Below are 12,881 nucleotides of genomic sequence, written 5' to 3' on the forward strand. Positions count from 1 at the left end.
CACAAGGCAGAGAACCTCCTGGAGGCCTTCTCTGAGTAAGCCTTCATTTCCTCTTCTCCCGGTCCCTTTCTGCGTCACCCTTGCACTTAGATCTGCTTCCTTTGATCACCCCTTTCTCAGTCCCTCACCTCTTAGGAACCTATTTATAATTTATTCATATAACTGTCTGTCCGGCTTTGGACTGCAAGTTCACTGTGGGCAGGAAATGTGTTTACCAACTCTTATATTGTACCCTCCCTAGCACTTAGTACAGTGCTCCACACACATTAAACGCTCAATAAATATGATTTATTATGAGAACAGTTTAAGTGGATGAGGGCTCACTTACAGGGTGGATTTCTGGTGGAAAGGTGTGGCTATCTCCATTAATAATAATAATAATAATAATAATGGCATTTATTAAGCACTTACTATGTGCAAAGCACTGTTCTAAGTGCTGGGGAGGCTACAAGGTGATCAGGTTGTCCCACGGGGGGCTCACAGTCTTAATCCCCATTTTACAGATGAGGTAAATGAGGCACAGAGAAGTTAAGTGACTTGTCCAAAGTCACACAGCTGACAATTGGCAGAGCTGGCATTTGAACCCGTGATCTCTGACTCCAAAGCCCATGCTCTTTCCACTGTGCCACACTGCTTCTCGTGGTCTCTATATTGGTCTCTAGTGGTCTCCGTAGGTGGATCAGGGAATCACCAAACTATTCAAAACTGGCTTAGTCTACAGAAATCAATGTTATTCATTGAGTGCGGAGTATTGTACCGAACACTTGGGAGAGTACAAAGGAGTTGGTAGACACAGTCCCTGCTCACAGGAATTTACATTCCACAGCAAGGGACGGACATAAAAATCAATTCCAGGTAGGGGAAATGATAGAGTGTAATGATGTGCACAAGTGCTTTGGAGTGAATATCCAAACTTGTTTGGAGTGAACTTGTTTAAGGGATATAGATTCAATTGTATAAGAGAAAGAGCAGGGGAAAATGAGGGCTAGTTGGGGAAGGCCTCTTGAAGGCAATGTGATTTTAAGGGACCTTTAAAGGTGGGGAGAGTGCGGTGGGGGGGGGGGGGGGGTGTCTATCGGAGTTCCAGACCAGAAGAAGGACATAGGCAGGGGGTTGGTGATGAGATAGAGGAGATCAAGATAGAGTGAGTAGGCTAGTATTAGAGGAGCAAAGTGTGCAGGCTGGGTTGTAGTAGGAGATCAGCAAAGTAAGGTAGGAAGAGAGCTGGTTGAATTCCTTGAAGTCAACAGTAAGGAGTTTCTGTCTGATGTGGTGATGGATGGGCAACCATTGGATGTTTTTGAGAAGTAAGGTGATAGACCATTTTCCTAAAAAGTGAGGTATATCTGGGCAGCAGAGTGAAGACAGAAGGCAGGGAGGGCAGTGAGGAAGCTGAGTCAGTAGTCAAGGGGGGGATTATAAGTGTTTGGATCAGTGCGGTAGCAGTTTGGATGGAGGGGAAAGGGTTGATTTTAGAGACAATGAAGGAGGAACTGACAGGATTTGGTGACAGGCTGAATACGTGGGTTGAATGAGATGAATTGGAATTAATGCCAAGATTACCAGCTTGGGAGACAGGGAAGATGGTGGTATTGTCTACAGTGATGCGAAAGTCAAGGGGAGGAGAGGGTTTGGGTGGGATAATGAAGAGTTCTGTTTAGAACATGTTAAGCTTGAGGTGTCAATAGGACATCCAAGTAGAGATGTCCTGAAGGCAGGGGGAAATATGAGAAGGACAGAAGTCATGGCTGGAGAGGTAGATAGGAAAGTCATCTGTGTAGAGGTGGTAATTAAAGCCATGGGAACAAATGAATGGGTGAATAAAAGGAGACCCAAAACTGAGCCTTGAAGGATCCCCACAGTTAAATTTTGGGATGCAGAAGAGGAGCCTGAAAAAAAGAGCTGGAGAAGGAGTGGCCAGAGATGACAGTGTAGCCAGGGTTAGATAGGATTTCCAGCGGGTAGAAGGTCATCTGTTGAAGGTACATTCAGCTGTTGGAAGTAGTTATGTTGAGGTGGATTAAGAGAGAAAATAGAGGTTGTTGAATTGGGCCAGAAGTAGGTCATTGGTGACCTTCGAGGAGGCGGTTTCTGAGGAGTGAAGGGGGCAGAAACCAGATTACAGGGGGCTGAGGAGAGAAAGTGGAGGCAGTGGGTGTAGACAACTTGCTCAAGGAGTTTGGTGAAGAATGGTAGGAGGGAGAGAGGGTGATAACTGGAGGGGGCAATGGGAGTTAAGGGTGGACATGCTTGAAAGCCTTAGAGAAGATGCCTATTGCACATAAATCTGTTTTACTCTTACTGCTTCCTTTCTGTAACAGCAATGTGGACTCAAGAGACTTGAGGAGTTGGAGGTAAAGGAAGTTTGTTGGTGAAGGGTTGGGTACTATCAAAATGACAGAGCAAAACTCTCTATAGCAGTCAATGATTCTCTTCTTCAACCTAAGTACTCAGTCTGTTACCAAATCCTGTTGGCTCTACCTTCACAACATCTCTAGAATCCCCCCTTTCCCCTCCAAATGGTTATCACACCATTTCAAGCACTTAGAACCCACCTTGACTACTGTGTCAGCTTCCTCACTGACCGCTTTTCCTCCATCCTCTCCAGTCTGCACCTCACTCTGCTGTCCATAGTTTTGTGGTCATCTCCCCATTTCTAAAAAAACCTCCAACGTTTTCCTCACTCTACCTCATCTATCTCACTGTTGACCTCTCGCTCACTCCTTGCCTCTGGTCTGGAAAGCACTCTTTCTTCATTGAAGATAGACTATTACTCTTCCTTCCTTCAGAGTCTTATTGAACACATGTCTTTTCCCAGAGCCCTTCCCTATGCCTTAATTTCCACTTCTCCCACTCCTCTCTGAATCACCCTTTACTCACCCCTTCCTCATCCCCACAGCACTTACATACATATCTATAATTTATGCTAATGTCTGTCTCCCTCTCTAGACTCTGAGCTTGTTGTGGGCAGGGAATGTGTCCACCAACTCTGTTAAACTGTACTCTCCCAAGCGCTTAGTACAGTGCTATGCAGACATTAATTGCTCAATAAATATGATTAATTGATTGATCACCATGTCAAGCAAAAACTCTTCACCCTCAATCAGCTCTCCATCCTACTTATCCTTTTTCCTCTCTCACTACAGTCCAACCCACATACATCGCTCTTCTAATAGTGACCCATTTACCGTGCCCAAATCTCATCTCTCCTGCCATCAATCCCTTGCCTGAAACTCTCTCCCACTTCATGTCCAATAGACCACCTCTCTCCACATCTTCAATGCCTAAAGTCACATCTCTAAAAGCCTTCCCAGACAAACTGCTCAACTGCTCTTCCTATCATCCCTCCCCTCAGCATCATCCTTGCAGTCATGTTCAGACCCCTCAAGCAATTGTACTCCTCTCATCCTCAGAGCACTTACATACATATCTTTTTACTCTGTTGCTTCCCATATCTGCAACTTATTGGTCTGTCTCTCCCACTAGATTGCAAGCTCCATGTGGGCAGGCATTAAGTCTATTAACTGTTTTTCTCTCTCCCATGTGCTTAGTACAGTGCTCTGTAGACATTAGGCAATCAAATACTAACCAGTATACCTACTCTGGTGGAGGAAGGGAGTTTTGTTACTTGATTTCTAGTTGGAAAACATGGTTGCCCAGAGACCTGCTAACTCTAAGCAGTTACATGAATAGTAGAATTATATTTCATTCATTCATTCAATTGTATTTATTGAGCACTTACTGTGTGCAGAGCACTGTACTAAGCGCTTGTACGTACAAGTTGGCAACATATAGAGACGGTCCCTACCCAACAGTGGGCTCACAGTCTATAATTATTATTAAGTGCTTGGGAAGTACAAGTTGGCAACATACAGAGACAGTCCTTACCCAACAACGGGCTCACAGTCATAGTCTAGATTCATTCATTCATTCAATCATATTTATTGAGTGTTTACTGTGTGCAGAGCACTGTACTAAGCTCTTGGGAAGTACAAGTTGGCAACATGGGGAGACTGTAACTTCAGAAACTCAAAGATACATTCCTTTGCCAATGAAGATTCACTAGGGGCCACTTCTCCTTTGTTGTTCAGGGAAGCATTGCTCCCAAGTTTTTAGTACAGTGTTCTGCATATAGTAAGCACTCAAGTATAACTGATTGTTTAGAGACACCAAAGATCATTCATTCAATCACATTTATTGAGCTCTTACTGTGTGCAGAGCACTGTACTAAGCGCTTGGGAAATACAAGTTGGCAACATATAGAGGCGGTCCCTACCCATGCTACCAATCAGCTGTTTTTCCCTCTGCACTGGGTCAGACTGTTACTGTCTCTTTCCCAAGGCTGTAGTTTAGAGTCAGAATAAAAGAGAAAATGCATTCCCTATTCCCAGAAAGACATGCTTTGGAGCTGACTAGTTTGATTTACTACATGACCATTAATTTTACTATCCCCTGGATTCCAAGATCTAGGTGGCATCTCTGTTCCTTTAAAAAAAAAAATCACTCAAGACAAAGAACCCTCATCATGGAGGATAGCTAAAATCCTCACCAGTTTAGCTCCCTGGGCTGGAAGAAATGGCACCAGAGTCATCATTTTCTCAGTGCTCTGGGATCTCACTGTCAGTTACAGAGTATGTAAATCCACCCCCTGCTCTCTTGAACGAGGATTAGAACGGTATACAGATTTCCATCCCAATCCAGTTCTCCGCAGAAAGCAACAACCCAGCTGGGTGCGGAAGCCAGGCCTACCGATCACTGCCGGCAGACAGGGCTAAGACTGTAGCTCTCAGTTTTGAAACCGAGTTTAAACTCTCAGGGAATCATCAGTATTCTGCTGCTGTCGGTCTCAGGGCCTCAATGGGAGGCACCTTGCCAAAGAGCTTCACTTCATTTGAATAAATCAACAGGCACTGGGGCCAGCTGTATCTTCAGGCTGACTAAAATGGGGGCTGTAAAAATATTTTAGGCCATAGATATTAGATTACAGGCATGCAAAACTAGCTAATTGTAGGTGCTGCCTTGCTTTTTTAGGAGACAGCTATGTGGATAAACTCCATTAAAAATAAAATAGAGAAGACCTGAGTACTGAGCAGCCATGAAGCACATAAGGATTTCTGATCTATGTACCACCTGGATGGGTCATGGATTAAAGTTAGGTTCCACGAAAAACTTAAGGTAGCAATTTTAAGGGAGTCATGCCCAGCAGCTTTCCCTGCACAAGAAGATATTTTACCAGAGAGGGCAGAGGTCTTAATAGATCACCTTTTCTTCCACCCACTAAGAAAGACTCTTTTGCAGGCCCTTTTACTCAGCAGATACTATTAGAAGAGTGTTTTTTTTTCCTGGGGTGAAGGGGGCAGGGGAGAGAATATGACAGTCAGTTCACCTCCACCTGAGAATCAAGTCAATACCTGAAACTACTTCCATTCAACAAATCGATGAGATGGTTCCACCCACTCACCATCACACCCAGCCTTCACATTTCACTCCTCTTCTCCCAACCCCCTCACTGTACCTCAGTCTCACCTATCTCATCACTGACCTCTCACCTGGCCTGTGCTCTGAAACACCTTCCCTTTTCATCTCTGACAGACGATCACTCTCCCCACATTCAAAGGCTTACTGAAGGCACATCTCCTTCAAGAGGCCTTCTCTGATTAAGTACTCATTTCCTCTTCTCCCACTTCCTTCTGTATCACCCTTGCATTTGGATTTGCTCCTTTTTATTCACCCTTCCCTCAGCCCCACGACACTTATGAACGTATCCATAATTCATTTATTTTAATGCCTATCTCCCCTTCTATACAGTAAACTCGTTGCTGGAAGACAACGTATCAACTATTACATTGTACTCTCCCAAGCTCTTAGTAAAGTGCTCTGCCCACAGCACTCAGTACGATTGATTGATTGCTTCAGAGATTGTAAAGCCAACAGATATGAACTCAGAAGCAGCAGCACTGAACCTACCTAAGCCCCCCAGAGGGCTCAATGATGGGGGAACACTGCTTTTGAAGAGGTCCAGAGGGTTGGTCTGTCCGGGTGCCTGTTGTCCAGTAGGTGAAGTCTGGCCTGGGGCTTCTGGGCTGGGGGTAGCCAAGATGTCTGTCCCAAACAAGTCGTTGGCTGAAGACTGACAGAAGGAATGGGAGTATTATCTTAACAACATGGATTAAAGAGCTGCAAGTAGAAGACTTAATGGAAATCTCCTCTGTCACCTCCCTCTAATCCCAAAAAGAGCCCCAAGGGAAGTCCTGGGTTTCCTAAAACCCAAGAGTATCAATATATAGATGTGGGGAGGGAATTTTGCGCAGTGCTGATCGGAGGACAGATGATCGATAACTTAGTGTTCCAAACAATCTTAGAGCTCCAAATTGTTGGCTTTATTCCACTAGTGTCCTTAAGAGTGGAGTCAAAGCAAGAATCTCCTCCACGACTCTGTACACGTGTAGAATCAGCTCCCAGAATCCTTGCTTGTAAGCCACACTTGGTGAATCAATTTGGAAGACTTTATTCCAACAAGCAGCAGCTCCTCTTACTCAGAGAACATTAGGATGATAGGTATGCTTTATGAGGGATTGTCAGCCACTAGAAACCAAAGAATGCATCTAGACCCACATTAGAGTAATCGTTATGTGATTCCTTAATTTACTCCTCGAATCATTTATTGACTGAATCTGGAAAGCAAGGCAGCCCCAGAACAGCCCAATTCGAGTTGAATTCTCTAGTGGTAATGAAAGTCCCCGAGGCCAGAAATGCTCCCCTTCCCCTGAGAGTTCATAAATAATCGACTTACCAGGAATATAGAAGCACGGCAGCATTAAAATGGAAAACTTGTGTTTAGTGACTCTAATAAGTGACAACATGCAAATGGAAAGCAGGGTGACATGGCTGCAGGGAGAGGGTTTTAGAGTGGTGATTAGCAGGAAGTGTTCCTGGAGAAAGATGTCACCGGTCCCACCTTCTATTTCACAGCCACATTCTGGAAGCTAGAATATACCAGCAGGAAAAAGCTTGCTGATATCACACCACCCTTTGGTACCGAGCATGCATTCTGCCAATGGGGATGTGGAGGAGAGAATTCACCTTAGCAGACCTTCTGCCTCTTCCTGGTTTGGTACTTTGTGGAGGTGGGATAATGGTTATGGAGTCATGAGACGGGGATGGGCCAAGGGGTTCAGAGTCCTGCTTTACTCCGTTCTGTAGTGACGGTCCTTTGGCAGAGCCTCCCGCAAGAGGGTTTGGGGGAGACTGGATAAGAAAGCCGTTCTGTTCTTTCCCAGACACCCCGTTCCAAGTCCTTACTACTGGCTGGCTTTGTGCGCTCGCAAATGGCCACTGGCCTGCCTTTGTCTCCTGTTTGCCCGTTCTATTAGAGATCTGGTCAAACTGTTGTCCAAAGTAATCAATATCACCATTCAGAGAGCCATTGTTTAGCTGAGGAGTCAAGAAGCTACTCGCGTTTTCTTTCTTCGGATCTGGAGGTTTGAGGGAATCAAATGAAGAGGGTGTTGATTGGTCTGGACGGGCGAAAGGATCATCGCGGAAAGGGTCTGGGTTGGGGGTCGGAAAGAAGTTTAGATTGGCAGAGAAAGCGTTTTCAGGCAAGAAGGGTGTCTGTGGCTTTGGTCGAGGAAGAGAACAGGAGGTCAGGCCGTTCGTTAGGAAAGGATTTTCTCGGCTAGGGTTCTGATTGGTGTCGATTTCAGAGTTTAGATCCACTAACAGGATATCTTTACTTTCCTATTGAATTTGGGAGAAAGGAGAGAGACAGGATTAATCATGGTGGAAGATTCAAATGCAATAACGCAGGGAGAGCTATTCCTTGATTACTGATTGGCAAGTAAGTAGCTCGAGTGCTAAAATTTAGTAACGATCCTTTTAGATAAGATGACAGTGAATCAATTGCAAAACTGTGGCATTTAAGTGGTCATTCTGTGCTAAACAGTGAAGTACATGAAACATGGTGAGACTGGACATGGTCCCTCTCCCACATAGATTCACAATCTAATCCCCATTTTAAAGATGAGGAAACTGAGGCACAGAGATGTTAAGGGACTCCCCCAAGGTCACGATAGGCATGTGGCAGAGCCAAGGTCAGAATTCAGGTTTCCCGACTCCTGGTCATTCATTCAATTGTATTTGAGTGCTTACTGTGTGCAGAGCACTGTACTAAGCGCTTGGCAAGTTTCCACAAGGTCACACTGCTTCAAGGAGGAAGAGGATTCAATTCCAAGAGTCACATATCCCTCATCCCTCCTAACTTGTTTTACTAAGAGGACACAGTTGTCTTGAAACATTTGTTAAAATCCAGTTTATATATATATATATATGATATATTTTATATAACATATTTATATATAAATTGGATTTTATGTATAATTTGGATATTTTATATATACATATATATAAAATCAACATGGTAGAACTAGTTTCCTGGACAGACTAGACTGTAGACTCTTTTTGGGCAGGAAACATGTCTACAGACTCTGTTATATTGTACTTTTAAGTCCCTAGTTCAGTGCTCGGCACACAGTAAGTGGTCAAATAAGATTTAGTGATAGATTATTCCCTTTACTACTTCCTGCCACTCTGGTTTCTCAGTCTTCATTTATGGTTGCAATGAAAAAAGCACATGGGCTCACTCCAAGCTCAATTGTCCCAGCAGATCACTGTGATCAAGTCAGCCCCTTCATGTGTATAAGAGCATATTACACTCCACGAATACACAGACAGCAGCAAATACAGCAGATATAACTGTACTGGCAAAGTGAGAATTTTGCTCTGCACAGGCAGCTAATATTGAGATGGATATTATTCTGAGCCACCTCAGATTATGGTGGTTAAATCACTTCATGTTTCTCAGATATCCTGAGAAATCCTTCTAGAGAGTAATTTCTTGACACCTACAATTTAAGCCTAGTGGCCTGATACGCAGTATAGAGGAAGCGGCACGGCCTTGTGGGAAGAGCATAGGCCTAGGAGTTGGAAGGACCTGGGTTCTAATCCTCACTCTGCCTGCCACTTGTTTGCTATGTGATCTTGGGCAAGTCACAACTTCTCTATGCCTCACTTTTCTCTAGAAAATGAAGAATAAATCCTAACTCCCTCCTACTTAGACTGTGAGCCCCATGTGACTGTAAGCTTGTTGTGGACAGGGAATGTGTGCATTTATTGTTGTATTGTACTCTCCCAAGTGCTTAGTACAGTGCTCTGCCCACAGTAAGAGCTCAATAAATATGACTGACAATGAAATGTGAGGCAGGGGCTGTGTCTAATGTGGTCATCTCATATCCACCCGAGAATTTAGAACAGTGCTTAACACATAGTAAGCACTAAGTGCAATAATCATTATTATTATTAAGTGCTAAATACTAATGCCTATAAGCAGTTTAAAGATATCTTTGAATTGCAGAGTGTTTTAACTTTGCTTATCTTACCCTCAACATCCCTGAGAGGTAGGGAGAGCAGCTGAGGAAATGTGCCCAAAAGAGGTCAAGTGGCTTTCCAAAGTTCACCCAGTAAGAGCAGACTATGGCAGAGCTGGGTCTAGAACCCAGGTGCCCTGGCTCCCAGATTCACATTTTATTAGATCAAGTTGAATTTCACTTTGTTGCTTATAGTTTTGAGGGAAGACATACATCATGGCTCAGTGGAAAGAGCACAGGCTTGGGAGTCAGAGGTCATGGGTTCTAATCTCAGCTCCACCACCTGTCTGCTCTGTGACCTTGGGCAAGTCACTTAACTTCTCTGAGCCTCAGTTACCTCATCTGTAAAATGGGGATTGAGACCGCAAGCCCTACGTGGGACAACCTGATCACCTTGTATTCCCCCCAGCACTTAGAACAGTGCTTTGCACATAGTAAGTGCTTAACAAATGCTATTATTATTATAATAAGGAGCCTCAACCAAAGGCTGGATATGTTTCAAAAAACAGAGTTGTGATGTATGAGTTTTTCAAGTCACCTTTCAAAAGACATGGTAATATCAAAAGTCTTTGTCTAGGACTTTTACAATATGGGTGTGGAGGTGGGTTGTAATCCATCTCTGGCCTCGTAAGGATGGAGATAAATGTGGACCACCAAGCCCACCAACCCCAGTGGGAGTTAATCTGGACAGGGTCTCTCGGATTCTCCCTGCAATTAGTACAGTGCTCTGCACTAAGTGATTAATAAATACTATTCCTACCACTATTACTACTACGAATGATAATGGTATTTGTTAAGCACTAAGTGCCAATCACTATTCTAAGTGTTGGGATATACAAGATATTCAGGTCTTACACAGTTCCTATCCCACATAGGCTCACAGTCTAAATCAGTGGGAGGAGGATTCAATCCTCCTTTTATAGATGAGAAAACAGGCACAGAGAAGTTAAGTGATTTGTCAAAGGTCACCCAACAGGCATGTGGCAGAGTCAGGATTAGAACCCAGGGTCCACTGACTTCCAAGCAAATTATCTTTCCCCTAGGCCATGCTGCTATCCATTATTATTCAGGTTTTGTAATGAGTTCCAGCTAAGAAAGCTTAAGTTGGGCAGTTTTTGCCTCTAAGGTACAACAGAAAGGACCTGAGGAAGCTAAATTTTTAGAGGTTCAGATCTTCAAGCAGTAATGGAGGCTACCATTGCCCACTTAAGGAAAAGGCAGCCTCTTGTAACACTGCACTTGAGCAGGTGGGAAGAGGATTCAAAACTATGGAACATATCTCCAAGGCTCTTTCTTATCTCAGAGAATTTTCTCAGACACTGGAGAAAGTCTTCCAACATTTCCCCCACTGATTCCATGGGTGGCCTTGTTAATTCTCCTCCTTATGCAAGTCCAAAAACCTACCAAGTTCATGGCCGGTATAATACCTTATATGGTCTTGGAACCTGCATTAGAAGAGGCATGGAGTGCAATATGACTTCTCAGTGATATCAAGGAGGCAAAAAATCATTACATCTTACAACAGGACTATTGAGTGGTCTTAATGGGGTCTCAGTTTCCAACTCGAAGGGCAAACTAAAAGTCAAGAACCCTTCTCTCCCTGCCATTATTATTACTCTTGTACAGCAGCTGCTTCAGGGAGTGCCTCCTATCTTTCCCCATTTCTATTTCTCTCCCATTCAGGTATAGTTTAAACGTGCAGAATGACTTGGGGGATGGCTAATGACAAACTAAACATTACCTATCTCATATCAATGAAGCTTTGGGCGGAGTTGTATTTCTTGTTTGGAAAAGGAGAAAAGACAGAAGAGCCTTCTACCATGCATGAAATGGTTATGAAGCCCATTATTTCTGTAGGACTAGAGGAAGTGTCCATTTGTTTTCAACAGAGAATGCTTGGAAGGGGTGTTAAGACACTTCCATCCATGGGGAAGGACAACAAGTTGTCCCACTAATGATCCATTATGGATCTGATAGGACTACCTATCCTCCTGAACCAGAAGAGGTTTTTTCTGTTCACAGTTTCTTCTGGGGGTGGGGGATAGAGTTGGGGAAACTCCATGTGCTCACTATCTGCTGTCTAAAAAGGTAAAGAACATATTTGGGTCAGTATCAGAGTTGGCAGTAGTCATGATGGTCACATTTTATTTTATGGAGACATGTATTACATGTGTGGCCATATCCTCCACTCCCAGAGAACTTATGCACATATCATTATTCTGTTACTTACCCAAGCTGTAATTCATTTTATTATGTCTCGCCCTCTGAGTTCTAAGCACCATGTGGGTTGTGTCTACCAACTTCAATATACTTTTCCCAAGTACTTTGTACAGTGGTAAATTTCACTGGTAAATTTCAGTGGTAAATTAGCACCTAGTAAATTTCACTGATTTCCTGTAACTTTGCCTTGGGGAATATAAGATTATTATTATTATTATTATTGTTGTTATTATTATGTTTTGGGCATTATGTGTGCAAAAGGTATGACTTGGTGAATTAACATTTAGGTTTCCACCTAAGTGGAAAGAGGGCAGACTAAGGAATGCAAGACTATCATAATTACTAGGGCTTCATTTCAATCTGGAATTAGTGATTCAGTTATGAGTAAAAAATATATATTCTATTAAAAGGTTACAGAGCTGACACTAGCACAGTACTATACTAGTAGATTACACTTTCAAATAAGCTCGTGATTGACAAGAATACTCAGTCATAAAATCATCAACATAGCTTCAAAGACACTACATACATAAATATTAGTTACCTAAGTGGCTTAAATTCTAGCACCTCGATATAATTAAACGACATTCTTTAAAAGTCTCTTTTCCTCCCTTTTTTTCTTGGCTTCAGCTATCCCGTCTCCCTTACCCAAGAGCAGTGTCAGCATAGCCCAAAACATTGTGGACAGAGAACATGTCTATCAACTCTGTGTTATTGTCCTCTCCCTAGCACTTAGTACAGTGCTCTGCACATAGTAAATGCTCAATAAATACCAATGTACAGTCCCAAACTACTGGACAATTGGCTAAAACAATGTTGGATTTGAGACCCCTTTATGCCAATATACCACTGGGGTTCCTTAGCCAAATTTTCACATCATTCATTCAATTGTATTTACTGAGTGCTTTCTGTGTGCAAAGCTCTCTACTAAGCGCTTGGGAAAGTATGTTACAACAGACACATTCCTGTCCACAACGAGCTCCAACCAGTAGGCATAAACAAAAATTACAACAACATAATAAGCCTGCTCCTCTAGTCAATTTCAGAAAGTTAATGATAACAATTATGGCACTTATTAAGCTCTATGTGCCAAGCACTGTTCTAAGTACTGGGGTAGATACAAGATAACTGGGTTGGACACAGGCCCTGTTCCACAGGGGGCTCACAGTCCTAATCCCCATTTTACAGATGAGGCAGCTGAGGCACTGAGAAGTTAAATGATTTACCCAAGGTCAC

At 43.2% G+C, this 12,881-nt stretch overlaps 1 protein-coding gene across 2 annotated transcripts in view; it reads right to left on the minus strand.

Annotated features, from left to right (window-relative positions):
* The window catches only part of DAB2 (DAB adaptor protein 2), an 86,586-nt gene that overhangs the window by 11,781 nt on the left and 61,924 nt on the right, over nt 1–12,881 (minus strand). For both annotated transcript variants that reach the window (XM_038743681.1, XM_038743680.1), the window contains exons 9-10: nt 7,084–7,740; nt 5,968–6,130 (exon numbers count right to left, since the gene is read on the minus strand). In XM_038743681.1, the coding sequence (XP_038599609.1) occupies nt 5,968–6,130; nt 7,084–7,740 (820 nt within the window). The remainder of the gene's footprint in view (nt 1–5,967; nt 6,131–7,083; nt 7,741–12,881) is intronic.

The sequence above is a fragment of the Tachyglossus aculeatus genome, chromosome 3 (genome assembly GCF_015852505.1).
Source record: "Tachyglossus aculeatus isolate mTacAcu1 chromosome 3, mTacAcu1.pri, whole genome shotgun sequence".
Lineage (NCBI taxonomy): Eukaryota > Metazoa > Chordata > Mammalia > Monotremata > Tachyglossidae > Tachyglossus > Tachyglossus aculeatus.